The sequence below is a fragment of the Arvicola amphibius genome, chromosome 9 (assembly GCF_903992535.2).
Source record: "Arvicola amphibius chromosome 9, mArvAmp1.2, whole genome shotgun sequence".
In the NCBI taxonomy this organism is placed as follows: Eukaryota; Metazoa; Chordata; class Mammalia; order Rodentia; family Cricetidae; genus Arvicola; species Arvicola amphibius.
Genome location: NC_052055.2, coordinates 88,130,708 through 88,152,348, shown reverse-complemented (window position 1 = coordinate 88,152,348; position 21,641 = coordinate 88,130,708). Strand labels below are relative to the sequence as shown.

At 35.6% G+C, this 21,641-nt stretch overlaps 1 protein-coding gene across 1 annotated transcript in view; it reads right to left on the bottom strand.

The window, feature by feature from the left end:
- Positions 1-21,641, bottom strand: part of Khdrbs2 (KH RNA binding domain containing, signal transduction associated 2) — a 415,186-nt gene that overhangs the window by 322,166 nt on the left and 71,379 nt on the right. Inside the window, exon 2 of the mRNA XM_038343217.1 lies at positions 14,525-14,652. Within this exon, the coding sequence (XP_038199145.1) occupies positions 14,525-14,652 (128 nt within the window). The remainder of the gene's footprint in view (positions 1-14,524; positions 14,653-21,641) is intronic.

Here is a 21,641-nt window from a genome sequence, read left to right as displayed (position 1 = left end):
AAAGGAATGGGTGCTAGGACTGATCAAACATTATATATACAACCGGTCCTCAAACAATAAAACAATAAGTAATATAAATGTCAATCATGATGTTTGTTTTTGTTGACTTTTTGTCAAAGTATATGGAGAGAATGAATCAAGCTTTCAATGCTTTCTCTTGGGGGCCTCAGTATGTCACCTAGAACTGAGCAGGGACCTGAACACATATACTACCACGAGCAGCACATACTTGCTTTTTTAAAAATGTCTGGTATGAAGTATGTTCAGTTCTGTTAAATCATGAGTGCAGTTTAAGGAATGTTCTTTTCTTCCCTTTCTGCAGCCCTCACTCCAGATGTTACCTGAAGCCCCATGGTGTGATCCTAAAGGGAACACTCAGTTATACATACCGACTTCATGCTAAGATACTACCACTTGATTCCTGGAAAACTCAAAATGTCTTTCCTGCAGTATTTGCCTAGAAAAGTTCTTGATAATTGGCTTACTAGTTCACTAATACTGTTTTTTTTAAAAAATCTTTGGGTTCATCATCTTGTTATGAACGATAACAATGGCACCTCTAAGAGTTAACAAAGCCTGGGAAGCAAAGAAGAGGGACTCTCAAGGTGCCCAGTGAGAGGCTGTATGTGAAGTTACCAGAAAACTCTTTATAGAGAGTACTGTCTTAGGGAAAGATAGAAAGAAAAAGCTAGGAAGGGGGTTCAATCTCCATTGCTTGAGTTGCAGTAAGCGCAAATGAGGATTTCAGCTAAACTAAGTTAGTCACTACATAAAACCCAGAGTGCTGCATAAAAGAGAGAGTATGGGCTGAAAATACAAATTAGGAAACTATCAGCAAATCCTCTCACTGGTAATCATGACAGGAAGTGATACTGTCATTGTCAGGAATCCAATGTGAGGGACCCAGGCCAAGGCCACAGGGCCTCTCTGTTCCCCTCTGTGTGATACTGCCTGGACACAGCGAAACCTGAGTCCTTTGGTGCCACTCCACACAGAAACTACTGCTTTTCTTGAAAAGTCATCAACACTACTCCAAATATCACTTAGTTCTTTAAAAATGCAAAGTTCATATTAGTCCCAGGTCCATTTCTCATGAGTTACAGAATTATAGAAGTTCAATAAGTCATCAGCACAAAGGATGAAAACTGGGTAAAAATAAAGAAACAGTTCTCCATGATTTTTCCATTTTTCCGACACTGGAGTTTTCTATCCTATAGGGCTACGAGGAAACAAATCCCCTGCAAAATTTCAAAGGATCTAATGGGTTTATTGTTCTCCACAGATGTGAAACAGGATTACAGCATGTTTCTGTCTAGTTAGAAAATATTGTTTGGCAGAAGAATTTTAAATGTTGATTTAATTCATTTCCTCATACAGTTCCCAAAAAGCAGTACAATCAATTCTAGATATTCAAAAAATAAAAGGATCCTGTCAATATTATAGATCTAATCACAACTGATTGTTCAATGAAGGGTAAGTGTGTCTATAAATCTTTTGATGACTTCAAGTCATCTGGGATACAAAGGTCAAAAGCATTAAATCTATATATTATATCCCAAGTCATATCAAATGATATGTTTATATTTTTACCAATTGACAGCTTATTTTGATTAGTTTGTAAAGCACTGATTCCACTGTGCCATCTTCACAAAGGCATGCCACTCACATTGCTCAGAATCAGCCCACTGCCCTCTAACATCTCCTCCTCCCAGTTTCTGCTGGCTGCTACCCTCTCTTGTTTCCACATCTGCTGTACTTGAAATTAATATTTTACTTAGTGTACTAAATAATGTATTCCATTATGATACTTTCATACACATACACATTCAGTATCCATTGCCCAATCCTACCCCCCTCTTCTTCCGCCTTGCCTCCTATTACCTCCAACAGCAAACACTCTAATATCAGACTATATACATGTATGTGGATACATAGACAGGTAGGTTTATTTCCTACCTATTATTCTCTCTTGTTACATCTGCCTTTCCTTCCCTTCCTAAAGGCCTCCCTCTTCTCCCCCATATTATCCCTTATATTTTCATCTCTCTTCATGTTGATATAGTCATAAAATATCTATCTATCTATCTATCTATCTATCTATCTATCTATCTATCTATCTATCTATATCTGTCTATGTATTTAATCTATCCCCACTGAGTCACTTTAATAAAAATTAATTTTGTAGCTTTTCATTATCCAAAACCAAAAATTATGCAAAACTTCAAAATTCTGAGGTCATTTATCTAATATCCAGATGAGTGCATAGTGTGGTGACTTCACCTTTGTCTACAAATTACTAGTAATTAAAATAAACCAGTTTCTGGTATACTAGGCACTAGTCACAACAGCATCTGAAAGATTGTTATCACACAGAAATGTAGGAGGTAAACAATATATTCATCAGAAATATGTATTAATAGGTTTTAAGATAAAATATAACTGCCATGTCAGAAGTCTACACCTAAAGCAAATAAATTTTATAGCAAATTCTGTGAATTTCAATATATGTAACTTCTAATATGTATTTTCAAAAATCTCAATCTCTACTTCAACATAACTGAAATGTAAGGAATAGAGCCTTACCACTACATTCATGAAACCCATCACATGAAACCCTTTAATGAAAGCACAGCTGGGCTGGAGAGATGGCTCAGAGGTTAAGAGCATTGCCTTCTCTTCCAAAGGTCCTGAGTTCAATTCCCAGCAACCACATGGTGGCTCACAACCATCTGTAATGGGGTCTGGTGCCCTCTTCTGGCTTGCAGGCATACACACAGAATATTGTATACATAATAAATAAATAAAAATAAATAAATATTTTTAAAAAATGAAAGCACAGCTGAATAGGCACAGGCATCTACAATTAAAAGTTTTATTATTTTCCCTTGAACTGTCTTCCTTGTCCCTCCTTACGTTCTTAAATATGACTCTAAGAGTTGTTTCCAGACAGAAGGAATCTTTACATGAAACAGCACAGCTAAAAATGTATCAAGTTACAAAGACACATGTAGGGATGAATGTGTCTTTAGTGAGAAGAGTTGACAGCAAGAAACACATCACCCCAACAGCCCTCACTCTTTCTCACTACCTTGCATGCCAAACATTAGTGTATTGATGTTTAGTCTCAGCCCCTTGGCCTCCCTCTCCCTGTCCTCCCTGCTCTTTCTCCCCACCCTTGTGCACCCCTGTCCTTTTCTTTTCTCTCTGACAGTCAAATAATGACCTTTTTATTTTTTTATAATCTTATTTCTTTTTCATAACTTAGCTCTATATTTTAAGGAAAATTGTTCTTGAAATTGGCTTAAGTTTTTATATGACTTAACACTGTCCCCAGCATTTATATTTCTATCATAAAGTGGGATATATTAGGAAGATCGCTTAATATTCTGCAGAATTCCATCTTTTTTCACATTCAGAGTTGTGAGATGAATGCCAAATGTCTAACATAGTTCTAATAAATATCTCTTGAAAGACTGAATGAATTAATTGAAATTAATATTCTGAAGGATGATGTACAAGCTATGAAAGCTCTTTTGTAAAAGGTCAAATAATGTTCAATATTCTGTACTTAGTAAAAATGGGTGATTAGGTAATAAAACTATAAGACAATATTAAATGAGGAGTTGAAAGAGATTCCTGAGTTAACCTTTTAACTTAATTTTAAATAGGAAATTTGATTAGATAACATAATTGATTAGGTAGACATGAGAGTCAAGTAAATTTTCCACTAGAATTATTTTACTCTCATAGGTGGACTCCAGGCAAGATAAAGCAGAGGTGAGGTTAGAATGGCATAAGGAGTTCTGATCTCTTTCTGAGTGCCTGTGGCGACTGCTACCTTGACAGGATTTGCAGAAATTCTGTATGATGAGGGGTGATCTAAGGACCTATATTCTAATCTTGCTTCATAGAAGCTGTTTCCACTAGCAAAAACCCCAGGACACATTTACTTGTGCGTTGTCAGCACATATTTAGGGCTTAGGCACTTCTACATAAATAACATAAAAGACTGACTGAGCAAGACAATAACATGCCGTCGTGCTTCATATATAACAGGCGGTGGACTTCATGTAGAAAATAAGAAAAAATTACAAAATGTGTTGAAAGATGATGCACACTGAGGACAAAGAAAAGGTAGAGGAGGTGAAGGTTATTGTGAATGTCAAGGTGAGGGCGGACAGAGGCTTCTGTATCACAGAAAGTGTCTGAGCAAAATGCCGAATCTCTGGAGCTGCTCCACATGCTCTTAACATGGAAAGGAAGGGTGCCATCTGACCCACATCTTAGATGATGATCCTGAGTCTGCTAAGAGAGCGTAAAGGCCACCATAGGAATGGGAACGGTCAAGATGCTTCTACCATTAGAAACATGAAATTAATGACAAGAACAAGGTAATGGAAGAAGCTGGTCTGTTTCTCCAACTCATTGAAATTTATGAAGGTGCCCATAAAAATTACATTTATTCATGTCTATAATTCACTGGAATCAAATGCATTTATAATGGTATGAAATTGTCAGTGATTGGGTTCTATGAGGCTGTTCTTCTGCACAGCGGAAATTTTATCCACTGAACAATAGCTCTCCTCTACTCCCAGAGTATCTCGGATTAAATTAAGTAGAAAAGAGAGTACCAAAACTTGCAATTATGCTTATCTCGTACCTTGTTTGCTTATCATTATTGAAACATTATTTAGTTCTTCATAGATCCAACGGCTGAGAAGGCTGCAGGGAGACTGACTAGGGACCCTCCTTTGTGACAACTTGCTTCTCCCTGACTGGTTAGTTCCTTGTCTGTCCTGCTAAAATGTTCTATAAAAGTGTCAGGAAGTGGCTCTCATTGAGTTCATCTTCCCTGGGGTTCTGGTTTCTTCTTCAATATCTATTTTTTGTCTTTTGTCAAATTTTAGAATTTTCCATTATTATCATAGCAAATGTCCTCTCTATTGTCCCCTCGTCTCTGTAGTTAAAATGTTTCTTTGTCTGCTTTATTCTATACCCTATACCAATTAGGTTCACCTTATCTTTTGTTCCCTTGTGCCCTAAGGACTCAGCAATTTCTATAGCCCTATCTTTTTGCATGTTAGTTGTGTTTTCTGATTATATATTTCTTTGAATTCATCTTAGTAATTTTCAAAGTGTTCATATCTTTCTGCTGTAGAATTCCAGACAGAGCTTGGTTTAGAGTCTTTACTGAGACTTCCAATGATTCACGTATTGTGTCTATTTCCCCATGCTTTGCTTTAGTTCTTTAAGGAAGGTATTTTAAATCCTTTGTCTAGACCAGCAGCCAGAACGTTTTCATTGACACTTCTTGCTGATTTCTATATTTTTATTGGTATTTTTTCTTTATTATTTCAAGACAGGGTTTCTCTGTTTAACAGTCCTGGCTGTCCTAAAACTTACTTGGTAGACCACGCTGGTCTTGAACTCACAGAGATCCACCTGCCTCTGTTTCCCAAGTGCTGGGAATAAAGGCGTCACCACCCAGCATGTGTTTTTCTTTTAGTAGGCAATGGCTTCTTTTCTGTTCTTCCTTTCACACAGACATACACATGCACACTCACAAGCATGCATACATACATATAAAATGCCTTGTATCCTTTTATTTTGAAACTTGTCTTTGATGGTAACAGTGTGAGAATTCTAGAAACCAGATTCTCTTTCCTAAGTTCTGCATCTCCATGGTGGCTTTTGTTTGTTCATTTGTTTATAATTACAGGCTACTTCTGTGCCAAACATCAGTATTTCTCAAATACTTTCAGAACCTTGCTTATTCTCCTGGTCCTACATGATTAATTTCTGATTTTCTGTTTTTACAATTGTTTGCTAATGTCTTAACCATTAATTGTCTATTTTCCTCTAGAAACAATAAATAAAAATAGAAAAGGTGATAAAATAATTTCATGTTTTGCCCCTTAAATGTCCTGGAAATCAGTTTGTTTGATGAGATTTAAAATGACAGAAAACCTTTCAAACACAAAATTACTGCCTGCATTATTTGTCTGCATGTTTGAAAACAGGTCTGTCATCTTTATGTCAGAATTTCTCCTATCCATCTGACTTGGAAAAGCTGTGCACAAAAGACCAAAATCAAATGCCTACCTTCTTAGGATGATAGTTCCTAAGGTAATGGGGAGGTATTCAATGCAGAAATAAACTGAACTTGATCATCATTTATTACATAAGCCTTTCCATGCTTCCCCCAGCAGAGTATACTTGCACAAGGGCTCTGTCAGAAAGATTCCAAAACTGCAATTCCTCCCAAAGGACAACAGGTTCCTCAGATTCCTCAACATTCCTACACACGCCTCTGAGACTTGATTCTTTTTGAAGAAATGACTAATCACCAAGATGGTAGGAAATATTATAAGGAGAAAGGAAGGAATCAAGAGACGTTTAGTTTGTGGTCTAACAAATTAATGTAATTGTGTTGCCACAGAGTAGAAAGATTAAAGATGACCAAAGTGTTCAGTGAGGCAATTAAATAATTGTCAAATGACTATTACCTGCTGCACCTGGATAATCATGTGATAAGATCTAATTGACAGACACACAGAAAGAGCAGTCATATGACAACCATCAACTGGTGGAACATAAAAAAGCAAAATCCATGCAGAAACAAAGAGACAGTGAGAATAGATAGAGGTATGAACTATGGACAATTTCTTAGTAATTCCAGCAATAGGAAGTTACATGCAAGTAGAGAATTCAGCAGACTCGTCTGGGAAATGTAACCATTAGTAAATGGCAATAAAATTATGTTGTTCCAGAAACCAAAAGAAGACAATGCATGTAATATAGACTGAAATTTATTGTCTGTAAGATACCGATTAGAACAAAAAAATCACAGCTATCTATGGGAATAAAAGAAAACTATCAAATGCAACAGAATCTTCTAGAATAGGAACATTTTAGGGATGAGAAAATATGAGCAGAGTCTCTATACTTCATTATATCTACATATGAAAGAAAATTCACCGTTTTCCATTTGACAAAATCTTCATTTAATCCCCAACATTTTAATTTATTTGATAAGTTTTTCATTCCTCTTTAGGGTCAAATTTTTAGGTATTATATGACGGTATGTGCCAAAATTACAGTGAAAGAACCTCCCAGGCCTAGGCAGTTACCCACGACAGGCACAGAGAGAAATGCTCATTCAAACCATGTTGTGGTTCTGAACAAAAAGGCACCAAAGCTTCATATATTTGAGAGTTTGGTAAGTCCCAGGTTGGTAGAAATGTTTGGGAAGAATGAAGATATATACCTGGTAGAGGAGATATGCCACTTGGGGCAGGCATTGAGGTTTCAAAAGCCCACATAATTTCTAACCACCTCCCCTATCTTTCTGCTTCATGGTTGTGTCTTAATGTCAGCTCTGGACCCCTGGTTCAGTACTCTGTCTGCCATGCTGCCAGCCTGCCTGCCTGCCTGTCTGCCAGCCTGCCTGCCCACCCGCCTGCTGCCATTCTGCCCGACATTCTGTCATGGGTTCTAATCCTTTGAAACTCTAACCCCAAACGCACTCGTTGTTTTATAAGATGCCTCGGTTATGGCATTTTATCACAGCAGCAAAAAAGTGACTAGGACACTTGAGGTCTTTCAAGTTACCGACCACAGGCATGGGAGGAACCTCCAGGATCACAGATTTATCCCCCTAATAGCTCACGGACATCTGCGATACCACCCCATAAGGACAGACTTAGCAAGACAGCTCTTCTGAGAGTCAGTTTATTCATCTATCAAAGTGGAAGGGTGGCATTAGTAAGATAATTTTAACAATAAGTAAAAGCTGTCAGATACTAGACCTACAAAAACCCCACTTAATTCTTAGTGTTTATTACGTATTCACCTGTTCTAAGAAAAATATCCTAAATATCACTGAGTTTTCTATTTTACTATTTTAAATGATTTTATCCTAATCTATTTTTAGGCTTGTTACTAGGAAAATAACATGTGAATTGCAAAAGAAACAACATAAAGACCTGTATGGTCCCCTGTGTTCATATCTACCTGTCTATCATTCACATTTCTGCAGATACATAAGTTTACAATTTCATCGCATATTCTTTTTGTATGCAAGGAGGAGATGTGGAGGGAAAGAATGTATCACCATACCATGGAAATAACTGACTAAAATGGAGCAAAGGTATTTAGGAAACAAGAAAGACAGGTAAAATTCCAGGATATAAAAGGACATGTTTGTAAGGATGGCTAAGCCCACGAAAAGGAATGTTGAAAAATTTACTCAGAATTTAGAATTAAGAATTCATTGTCAAGCAAGCCTCCAATGCTGAAGATAACACCTACACAATTCACTGAACATGGAGAAATCAATCTGGTGCCTATGTAGAGCCTTCACTCCTGTATTCTAGCGTCTTTGGCACAGGAAGGGACTAGACACACTACCAAAAGATAAGCATAAAAACCAAGACAGACACAAACCCTTTGATCTACAATATTGTCTTGCCCAGAAGACATGTTAGGGCAATAGCAGGACAAAGCTTATGAGAGTCACCACACAGTATCTGATTTGACTTAAGATCTACCCTACAAGATGGAATCTACACGTGATAATGCTTGAGTGAGCCAGAACTAGAGAATAAATATCTCTGTAACAAGGGTAAAACCAAATACTACTGAAAATGTAGGATATATTATGTGAGAAATAATCTATTTTAATAAAAGTGGAAAAATAAATATTTTCTCAAAAGATAATTTATTGTCAATATGAGATGGTGAGAATAAGTAAAACTTCAAAATGAGAAAGCAAAGCCTTTAAAGGGCATATGAAAGTCACTGGCTAAGAGAAAAGGTCATTGGAAAAAAGGAGTAGTAGGTATTGTACCCTTGCACATCTCTAAATTTTGATGGAAATAGGATATCTCCAAGAACATAATGCAGTTCCCATGCATATTGGAATAAGTGTTCTGATATAAAATTTGAATCTAGGTCATACATTATTTTCTCAACTGTTACTTAAATTCGAAAGTGACAGCCTAGGCAACTGATATGAATTAAATTGAAATTTTAAAAGCTTGTCAAATATGTTCCATGTTTCATTAAAAAAAACAGTCAGTGCTACATGGCACTCTCCCTGCAGGGTTAACTAGTCTCACAGTCATTTTCCGAATGACAACACCATTTAAAAATACATATAGGTGCTACCAAACTCCTACATAATGTGTTTGGGTTTTGAATGTGGTGGTCTGTTTCCATATGTCTATAACCATGGACACAATCACTACTTGTTAAATCAGGATAGCATTCATGGAAAATTAGGGCTGAGCATTTCATCTTCATGAACATGAAGCTGACAAGCTGAGAGAGGACTGGGAAGCTGCACCTGGAGGAGAGACCACCTCCATCCAGATCTGCAGCCAGCCCCAGGAGAAGGCCACAGGGTAAGGGGGCTGCTTTGAAACATACTCTGATACTCCAGTTTTTCACATTAATCTATATAGGAAATTTATTTGATAAGAAACAGAAAGGAATAATACTCTTATATTACAAGGGGCTAAACGTGAGAATATGAGGCAGATTTAGACTCTTGGAGATTGTATAATATATACATATGCACACACGTACATGTAGCTTTTAAAGGATAGTAATAATAATCTTGAGAAATAAAAAGTGATCACTGGGACAAATTTAGTTGAAGAAAAGGTCTAATGTATTGTAGAGGGTTCTGAGTATAGCAAGAAAGGGTTTTGTTTTTGTTTTTGTTTTAAATTACTGAAGGGATCAATTGCTTAGTTAGACCAAACGGTGCACTAGAAACAAGGAAATATCCTCTTACAATGGAAGCCACTCATGTATGATTTTATAATGATCCTCAAATTTATCCAGACTCTTGGACATTTTCACATAAAAATTATCAACCAAACAGTGAAAAGCTCTAGACACTTATATATTGTGGATTCTTATGTCCAACATACATGTTTCAACAAATATGTAATATTTTAATCTTCCAAAATTAAAAATTTGCTTCATTGAGATATGTACTCTAAAATACTTCTATTCTTTCTTGTATACACAATAGCTTTGAGTGTCATCATGGACTCTGTTTGGGAATTCCTTGAAGACATGCCAAACTGCCACTAACTGAAAGAAAAATATCAAATGACTCACAATAAAAAGACAGGATCAACCAAAAAGATGAATTCACTGATATTTTGTAGATATTGTTTGCCTCATATTGCTAACCTAGACATTATTTTTCGGGTCTTTTTCTTGCATATTATAATTTCCGTTTTTGCATATGTATGTGTATGTGTGAGTGATTCTTAAGCTTTTCTTTGGTTTTGAATTGTGATTTTTTTGTTTATTTGTTTCTTTTGAAAAGAGAAAGAAAGAAGATATAGAGATAGATATGTGGAGAAATGGAAATGATCTTGGAGGCATTTGGGATAGAGAAACTTTGATGAGAATATATTGCACAAAAAATTTATTTTCCATCATTTAAAAAAAAAAAAACAGAACCTAGTTTACACATGCCCCAGCAGTAAACATGAGCCACATCAATGGCTTGCTTGACAAATTAAAAATGCTTCTGACTCTAATATGCATTTGAATTAATTAAGTATTAATTAATTAAAAACTACAAAGTGTGAGTTGAACTGTGACATACAGCATAGTGGATTTCAGCATGAGAAGCTAATGTTAAGGACGGTGTTTTCGTTAGGGTTTATATTACTGTAAAGAGACAACATAAACAAAGCAACTCTTATAAAGGAAAACATTTAACTGGGGCTGGCTTACAGTTTCAGAGGTTTATTCTATTACTGTCATTACAAGATGCAAGGCAGCATATGGGTAGACATGGTGCTGGAGAGGTAGCTGCAAGTTCTACATCTCAATTTTTAGGTAACAGGAAGTGAACTATGTACCACATTGCACATTGCTTGAGCAAAGGAGACGTCAATAGCCATCACCACAGTGACATGCTTCCTCCGACAAGGGCACTCCAGCAAAACCATACCTTGCAATAGTACCACTAACTTGGAGCTTATAGGGGCCAATTACATTCAAACTACCACAGATGGGGCATCATTTTCATGGGAAGACATTGAATCGTGAGCCTAACATACCAAGATACAATTGTCCTTGAAAGTGCAAATACATACATATATATATATATATATATATATATATGTTAAAAAATAGTGGATGGCCCTGAGGAATGAGACCCTGGTTTTCCTAACCTCCATAAACATGTATACATACACACAGGGGGGTGGGAGGAAGAGAGAGAGAGAGAGAGAATCTTGTCCATATGTCCACATTTTAAATTAGTTCTCTGATGTTATTGAGAACATACAGACAATAAAAAGTTATTACAGTGGGGGCTGGAGAGATAGCACAGAACTTAAGGGCACTGGCAGCTCTTCCAGAGGAAATTGAAATTTGATTGAAATTTATGCCCTGGCAATGTTTATGCATGCATGGGCAGCCAATGTGTGGTGATTCTGTTGAACTTGTTCACACTGGGTTTCATTATCTAAGTTGATGAGTATGACTGACCGGTCTGTTTCTCAAGAGGGCACCAGATCTCATTACAGATGGCTGTCAGCCACCATGTTGTTGCTGGGAATTGAACTCAGGACCTTTGGAAGAGAAGTCAATTCTCTTAACTGCTGAGACATTTCTCCAAACCCAAATTCAATTCCCAGTACCCACATGGCAGTTTATAACTGTCTGTAACTCCATTTTAGAGGTTCTGACATCTTTACACAAATGCATATAAAATAAAGTTAAATAAATTATTTAATAAAGAAGTCATTACAGTGAACCAAATTAACATCCGACACTGTTATCTACCCTTGTGGAGAATGCAGAAAATATGCCTTCTCACTCCTCTTTCTCAAGATTCCTAACTGCACTTATACAAGTCTTGTCACCAGAATAATAAAAACTGTCCATTAAAATATCTGGTAACGTGCCTATTTTCTATAAATTATATCAATAAAAATAATGCTATCTCTAGATAAGTCATTATTAAAATGTTTCAACAGCATTCATATAGTTTCTATAATTTAAGATATTAAGATTCTTGCAATTCCTTGTGGTTTTCAACTAAGTTAGCAAATTAGCCTGAAATTGGAGACTAATTGAAACAAAATCTATCTGATAAAGGTCATGTAGAAAAGTCATGATAAGGTCATTCCCCCCAAGAATTCCCACAGTTCTCTATTGCCCTTTGTTTGAAAGGACTGTGCTATCAATACCTTAATTACTGGTGCAGACAGACAGCAGGCATCAAGGCAAGGGAACAGTCTCAGAGAGTCTTGTAAAATACAGGCCATTCTGGAGATCCCAACCACAAAGGATGAGACACATTTTAATAACGAGGGCTAAATTTTATATCCATGTCACTGCTCAGGGTGTCACAGCACTAAAACACAGCAAGGTAACTGAGCTCGTGGGTATACATGAGCTAAAGTTCAGTGCTCAGAATGCAATTTTTCTGATATTCTGTGAGAAGTGTCAATAAGTACTCAGAGAGAATCAATACATTGTAATAAATACAGTGAGCTTTGAGAAGATTATAGAATATGATAAAACAGGGTGTGTTTGGGAAATATGATTTTATTATTGTGTTCTAAAAACCAAATAGGCTAACATTGATAGGTGACTAAACAGGGTAGGATGTGGTAGACAGCCTCTTTCATAGTATTCTCTCTTTTGATAAAGGAATCTAGTGTTCCATCTGTGTGGTAAATAAATGGAACAGATATTGACTGAAAATATTAAAAGGACTGGCAGGCTATTCAGCAATTTAGAAGATGGGGGTTTTCAGAAGTCTGAATTGTCAAGAGACTAATTTACATACTAACTACCTTAGTGCTACCGTCTTTCAAATTCTTTCACATTTTACATGAGAAGCAACACAAACACATAAGCATATTCAGACAAATTAAAACTATCACTATTCAAAAGAGGGAGCAAAATGTTTTCTAAAAATCATTCTCAGTAACAAAAATACTGTTTAAAAAACCTGCAATAGTCCAGCATTCTTCTCTGTAGCACAAATGTCATGTATTCTGTAGCATTCTAATATTAACCCTAGTTTATGCATTCTAATTCCAAAATATCTAAGCAAAAAAGAATTTCCAAACTTTTTCTTTGCAGATCTCAAAATTAATTAGGAAATTACATAACACATAAAAATGTGATGCCAGGTAATATCTCTGTTTCAATAGTTGTCACTATGGATTAATTGTGGACTCATATTCAGCAGTAACAATACGTACACATTTCTGTCTCTGAATGCGTTCCATTTTGTCAGTGACCTTGGGCCAGAGACAAAAGAGAAACATTCCACTGTCATGCTTTCAGAAACCCAGACTGTCAAGTGTCATCCCAAGGGACAGTATGAAGTCATTCCATATTTACTACTAGATTAAGGAAAGAACTCTCTATTTACAAATATAACTGGTTAATAAAACTACTAATTCCTTCTTCATAGTCTACATTGCTATCACAATCAATTGCTATGCAATAAAACCCTTCACACACGGTCATATCATGGTCCCATTGGATAGTCACAAAAATCAAATGACATCTATGACAAAAACGTATTCCCGGTGATCATGCACTTCTTACAACAGACTAAATCTGGTTTAACAAATTAAAACCAATACTTATTTGCTCCTTAAAAATATCATCTGAAAGCTACATTTTATGGTTTGTTGAATGGCCTTTTCCATATTTTAGGTGACTGTAAACAAAGCATTTGACTTAATTATATTTACTACAGTTTATCACACTAAAAGACAATTGGTAAACTATAATATTCATACATTCATTTCTGTAATCTTTATTTATTAAGATAATTATATGGTCCTTGCTTTAGATTCACACATTAGAAAGTATTGTCAGCTTGATTTATTTAAACTATTTTTGATTTTTTCATTTACTGGCCAAAATAAAACCCCCTTTATTCACTGAAATTAATTAACATTGCCCATAAAACCTTGTCAAAGATAGCTATATATTATATGATAATCAATCACTGCTGAGTACAAAAGTATTTAGAGATCTAATACACTGGAAACAATACCATAATTAGTTTTGAAATTGAGTATAGACGACAAGAACGTCAAAACCAAGAGACCAGTAACACACTGTTTCCTGAATAAAACAATTCTCTAGTGATTAACTAATGTTGTATATTTTCTATTATCTTTTATAATAAGTTTGTGTGTGTGTGTGTGTGTGTGTGTGTGTGTGTATAATCCAGAAGCACACTTAATCATGTTGTGTGCATAACTGGACAAACTGGTAAGTCACTGCCCTGCTGAAATAATGATTAAAATATGCAATTATGCTTTCCATATCCAAAATAAAATGGACTAAGCTTATCACTTTACTTTCAGTTTTCCTGCTGATTTGGTAGTATCTATTTGTTATATTCATATAGCAAACCCATATATTTTTATCAAAAAAAAGGCAAATGAAGACCAAGACGTTTATCATTTTTGTGCAAACACACTGACAACGAACAGCACGCTGCTTGCAGTACCTTTGGGTATTGTTTCACAGGGATCAATACTCTTTCAGAAAGCTTTATGTTTTTGTTGCTGATGACATCGAGATATTTCTTTTCTTCGTCTTCCTTTTTTCCATCTGAACCTTGAAATTTCTCAATTTCTGAAAGAATAAAAAAGGCAAAACACAATTAAGTGAAATGAAACATTAGCCACCATAGTACGATGAGTGTTTCTTATATTCCATATAAAATTTGGATAATTTTGATAAAGGCTGAAACTGCACTGTGCAATCTGCTATGTGAATATTGCTATATGACAACCTCTGCTAAGGGTAACTAATAGGTGGTAATGCAACACGAATGTAGGTACTGTGAACAAAAATATCCACTTAGCTGCCGTATGTAGCTTCTAATAAGATACAAGAAAATTATGTCCTCTGACAGCGTAAAACACCTACACACATAGCTGTCCAGGGAACAGAGACTAGTACAAAGCATATTTTAAGTTTATATTATTATTCTTTTACTTGGAATGATTCCTAAGAAATTATTTAAAAATAATAACAATCCAGTTCTAAAATACAGCAAAATAAATTATGTATTATTATATTATAAACATCCTTAAAATCTATCTTAAAGGGGTCATATGAGCTATAAAGATTGTAATTAGTAAATTTTAAGGAAAATGCTTATTTTGCCCTTTAAGAATGTTCCAGAGAGGCTATTCTAAATATAATTATACAACTTATTCATTCTTTCATTTTAAGATTTTCATTAAAAATGTGGGTCTCTATTATGCCTACCAGAGATAGAATAGAAAACAGAAAGGGTCCTTGTTTCATACAGTATGCATTCTAGTGAGGAAAACAAACATACGCATGAATATGTGGGGATAGACAATACACACCACGAAACTACTAAAGGTGTTCATGAGAGTAGAGTCAAGGGATGCAGTCTGGGTGGAAAAACCTATTAGAGTAAATCAGTTCAGGTCTTGATGTTAAAGAAGAGTAAATTTGAGCACAGACAAGAAAGACTTGCAGCTGAACAAAGAGCAACCTGGATTGGCTGAAGAACAGCAAAAAAATATGAGTTTGTTGAGATGATATCGGACAGATAATTTAAGATCCTGTAAGACAGGAGATGATTTCTGATCTCTGTCTCTGTCTCTGTCTGTCTGTCTGTCTGTCTGTCTCCCTCCCTCCCTCCCTCCTTCCCCCCCACTCTCTCTCTCTCTCTCTCTCTCTCTCTCTCTCTCTGTGTGTGTGTGTGTGTGTGTGTGTGTGTGTGTATGTGTGTGAATATACCTGGAAGCCACTGGACAGTCTTTAGTAGAGAGAAGGGGACAGCCATATTAAATTTGCCTTGGCCCTGCAGTCATTGTTAATCAGTTTGGTCTTGAACTCATGATCCTCCTGACTCAGGCTCACAGGTGCTGGGCTTACAGGCATACCCTGCACCAGCCTACAGATTTCCAGTCATCTAGTCGGGAAGTGATACTAATGCTGGAAAAATCAAGCAGGAATTAGATGGTGAAGCAAAGGGTCAGTGGAAGCTGGAGTCATCTTTGGGAAAGAGATGTACTTGGGATGTAGAAAACCTGTTCTCACTCATTTTTATCAGCTATTATCATATCTTCTATAAATAATTATTTTCTTGTTCTTTGCCAGCTTTACTCTACAGCCCCCAAATGCCAACTGGTGCAGTTATGAATGAAAATATTTTTTACTTTCGTTACAGATGCAGCAAACCCTTCTGTCCATAGTGTTTTGTGAGAGAAAAAGTGATGATGGACATTAAGATGGGCATCGAAATAAATATTAATTCAATTGATTTTAATGTCTGGCTACTCAAAAAGGTATACGATATATACTATTTATTGTATAAAGGTATCAAATGAATATTATATCATTAATTTTTCGACTTACCAATTTACAAAAATGTTTTTCCAAAGCTTACAGAAAAATTACTAACACCTTCCAGTTACAGATTTGCTGACTTCCGTTTTGTCATGGATACAACCTCAGCCAACTTTCCATAGTTTTACATTGCTTCCTTATACAAAGCTTTGTTGAAGAATTTGAACATGTGTATTGAATTTATTAGTTAGCCATGAAAATTTCACTTAACGCAAGTGTCTTACTGAACAGATTATTTAAATGTAAGTTATGTGCGTACTGGTTACTACTTAGCTTGTTGGCATCAGGTTCCTACTGTCCTACTTCAGCATTAAGTGTCATCAGTATATTAAGGGCTAACTTTAAATTGACTGCTTTATAAGTCTCAAAAGCTCTTTCTTCAGATTTTTCCTACCTAATATCCTTTTACAACCAGAACACTGGCAACTTCAAATAAATGCTCTCCATTAACATAATCTGTGATGACAATGAACTTCTGATCAATGTTCCTGGTTCTTGAAGCTCAAACCAGTCCCAATGTGTTACATGAATGGCTTGTTTGTCAGTCTGTCACAATAAGAAACTGAATTTGTCTGACATTCTTTGCCTCCCGTAAACTCCAAGTTAGGCTTTTAAGGACACAATTTGGTCATTCTATGATTAATTCTAATAATGTTCCTATCAGGAAGAAGAGCTAAAAGAAATACCATTTTCATTCCTCTTTCTTAACAATTCTGCGATTTCCCTTTGAAACTCTTGCTATTTCTTTGGTCCTTGTGACAGATTCACTCAGTTATCTTTTCTGCCCTGACATATCAGTGTGAGCAATAGCTCAATAATTATGTGTCAATTACAGTGCCACAAAATGGTATAACCAAATACTGCCCAGTTTCAAATTCAGAGAATTCAAATTTATGCAGCCCCTTTTCCTATTTATATTTTTTTGTTTTAAAGTTATTTGCATTCATATATTTAAAATAAATGTTTGAATTTTTACTCTTTACTGTGTCAATTAATTATTTATCATACTATTAATTGAACATGGTCTCATGTACAGTACTAGGCAAATAAGGTGTATCTCCAGCCCTCTTTTGTTTATTTATTTTTACATTAAAGTATGATCTTTGAGATTCTACAATGTACTGAACTCACTCTGTATTCCACAGTGGCCTTAAAAATAAGATAATCTAGACTCAGCCTCCCAAAGCCCTTGTACACAAGCATGCAACAGAAGGACCCTTAAAAAAATTATATTTTTTTTCCAGTTTATTTATTTTTTATTAAAAATTGTCATCTCCTCCCCTCCTCCTCCCCCTTCCCTCCCCTCCCCTCACCCCCACCCCCACTCCCTCCCTCTTGAGGCCAAACAGCCATCAGGGTTCTCTACACTATGTTGAGTCCAAGGTCCTCCCAACTCCCCCCAGGTCCAGGAAGGTGATATTTCATGATTAAGGCTATGCTTTATAACATTTAGAGAATATAGTTACTCATAAATTTTAAAAGTGCACTAATTATAGAGTAGTGTATAGAGAAATAAAAACATTTCACATTTCCAGGTAGCATCTATTTAATGCCAATCAGTGCATTATGGGACATGATATTTAATATACTAAGGGTAATGGTTTTAAGTCTTAAGGTAACAAAAAATTTTGTGTGTCTTTCTTCTTTTTTTTATTGATTTTTATTGAGCGCTACATTTTTCTCTGTTACCCTCCCTGCCTCTCCCCTCTCCTTCAACCCGCCTCCAAGGTCCTCACGCTCCCAATTTACTCAGGAGTTCTGGAAGGTGACAAAATTTTTATGTTTTATGTTGTCTTGCTTGGTTTGCCAGTGAAGATATTCATTCAATACTTTCTATTGCTAACAATGTAGAACCTGGGTGATGTGGAAATCCAAAGGTGTATTCCTTCATCGTATCTCCATCCACATAATGATTGGCTGACATCTGAAGAAGGCTATAGAAGAAAGCAATGCAAAGGAAATTTTCACTTCTGCTCCTTTATTACTTTATTTACTGCCATATAAATTCCTTAAATATGATTTCCACAGGTTTTTATTATATTTTATAAACATCCTTAGCTGTGTTTTAATCTGATATTTATATTTTAGTGGAAATTTTAATATCTCAGGTGATGTGTACAGATTAGTTGTGTGAAGAATTTCAGAAATTTCATTTCTTGTTTTATAAGCATAGAAATAGAGTGGCAGAGACTTTTTTGCCATATTAGTTTCTTTTAAAATGTACTTTACCTGTTAATTAAACACTTTAGAAATCGAGTAGGTATTTCTTAGCAGCTAAAGTTTACATGACTCATTAATGTTTCATGAAAATGATATGTAGTTTCTGTTGTTGGAGTCAACAGTAGGATATAAATTCATGAGACACTACACACAGCCAAGCACAGAATACATTTTTGAATAAAAAGATAAGTGTGAATATTTCCTTGGAATATGCACTCAACAGTAGAATTATGTTTATTATTTGAGTATAGTTAAAACAACTAAATTAATCTCTACCATTTGGATCTAGGAAATATTGTAGGCCTATTATAATAAAGTATAAATGTTCAGATTACCAATAAGTTTCATTTTTAAATTACTTATAGTAAGAAAAACAGCTTTAAAATGGTAGGAGTTGAGACTAAATTTTGAAGATAGGCTCACAATCCAATAGCAAAGTATAAAGACAATATAGTGATTATTTTTAAATCTAGAAGCAACATTGAAGTTTGTGTAATGAGAAACTGAGAAGATCCTAAAAGAAATAAGGAATGCAATAATATTATCAAGAATTCTAAAACATAAACATCTCAAAACTAAGCAAAAAGAACAATGCTTGAACAACACTATACCTAATTTTACATTATATGACAGAGCCATAGTAATAAGAACAAGTCAGACACAAAAATTGTGTAGGAGGTCCTTCTTTCTACGTGTTGTTTATATTGATTAATGAATAAAGAAACTGCCTTGGCCTGACAGGGCAGAACTTAGGTAGGTGGGAAGATGGGACTGAGTTCAGGGAGGAAGAAAGCGGAGTGAGAGAGATGCAATTGAGCCGCCAGAGACAGATGGGAATTTTACCCGGTAAGCCATTGCCATGTGGTGATGTCTAGATTAATAGAAATGGGATAAATTAATGTAAGATGTAAGAGCTATGGGCCAAGCAGTATTTTAATTAACTTAATTAATATAGTTTCTGTGTGATTATTTTGGAGCTAAGCTAGCTGGGTGGTCAGGATGAACAAGTGGGTCCTCCTACACAAAAACAGGCATGCAGTGTGGAACACAGGACCAAAGTATAAGAACATACAATTACAGGCTGATTTTTAACAAAGATATAAAAAATACTATAGAAAAAATGCCTGTCTAACAATGGTGCTAGGAAGACTGGTTATAACATACAAAAGATTAAAAATGATTTCTACTTCAAAATATAAAAAGTCCCAAAAGCACTCATAAAAAGCTGTATACAATGTGTACACATTGGATAATAATATAGCTGAATTCACAAACCTGAAGGTATGAATGAGTGTGCCACAGGTTCAGTTACACACTTTATTTCATGAAATAAGATTGAGATTGAAGAAGATACCAACAGTAAACCCTATACGTCATGTACATATGCACACAAGTGCAATGCACCTGCATGCATATTTGTGCATACATGGGGGAACACACCCACAGAAGAATTCTGTTACATTATATTTTGGACATTTCTGTCATATATAAGATAGTTGGACTTATGAGAACATGTGTGTGGGCCCATTTCTGTGTAGCATCATAATTTTTAATACAGTCTCTATAATATTGTTTGAAATATGGCAGGGTATATCTACCAATGATGTCATTTTTTCCCAATATTTTCTGTTTTCACTGTTCCTCTTTCATATGTTACTTACCATTTTTGCTTTGACAAAGTCTCACTGTGCAGCCTGAGTTGGCAACTAGCTCTCAGTCCTCTTTACTTGGTCTTTGAGTGCTTACTGACACCAGCCTGCTTTATTTGCAATTGTTGACTCATGGAAACACATGTATATATACAAATGACAAAGAAAAACTCAGCCATCTGTACAACCAATGTAAATTAAGCTAATTGAACTATCATACAACCCAAAAGTTACAATGTGAATGGCAATATAATCTAAAAATTGATCTGTTGAAATATTAGTACTCAAAGTGAGGAATTATATTAGGAAGTTGAGATCTTGATAGAAGATTGATTTGTGAACACTGTATGCAAATGAATGAAGTTAAGGCTCTTATAATGAAGGGACTGAGGGCAACTGTCACAGCTAGAAAGCACTATAGAAAGTGTGCTCCACCAGACAATGAATCTGTCATGACCATGATCTTGGTCTTCTTACCTTCCACAACTACTGGGGAAAAGTTCATATATTTGTCTGGGCCAAAAGAATTGGAATTAGAATCCTACAAAAAGATCCTAAAAAAGAAAATTTTTTAGTTTTTAGAATTCTAAGATCATCTAATAAAAACCCCAACATCAGGCATGACAAGCCCTCTTCTGAGTTACTCTTCAGGATGGTCAAAGGGACTCCCAAAACATACTGTCTATTTTTATCACCCTTGGTTGTCCCCACCCCCAGAAGTGGATGTTAAGCCCCTGTTGGCGATGTTTACACACAGGCTCTAAGCTGGAACTGACCTGAAACCATCCTCCCTGCAGATTAGCTTTCAAGGTAACAGAGGGCACCATTAAAGCTCTCAATGAAAAGAAGCAACAAACAGTTCTACCTATGTATGATGCCTCTGAACCACAACAATGAGTAGCATCAAACTATAAAACTAAGGTTGCAGTAGTATCCAAGTCAAGTGAAGTCATGGATGCATCTCAAAGGAGAACCTACAACCACTACTTTACTAAACCAGTATAATCTTTCACTATATTCTATATATTTGTCTTTATATCCTGTAGTGGTTTGAAAGAAAATGGTTCCCAAAGGAAATGGATTTATAATGAACTGTTGCATTGTTTAAACAGGTGTGGTCTTATTGAAGAAAATATGTTATTATAAAGGTGGGCTTTGAGGTATCATATATGTTCAGATTATGCCCAGTGAGAAAGACAGTTCCAGTTGCCTGTGAGTTACTTATGTAAGAACTCCCAGCTCCTTCTCTAGCATCATGTCTGCCTGCATGCTGCCTTGTTTCCTGCCATGATGATAATGGACTATATCTCTGAATTGTAAGTGAGCCACCACAATTAAATATTTTCCTTTATCAGAGTTGTC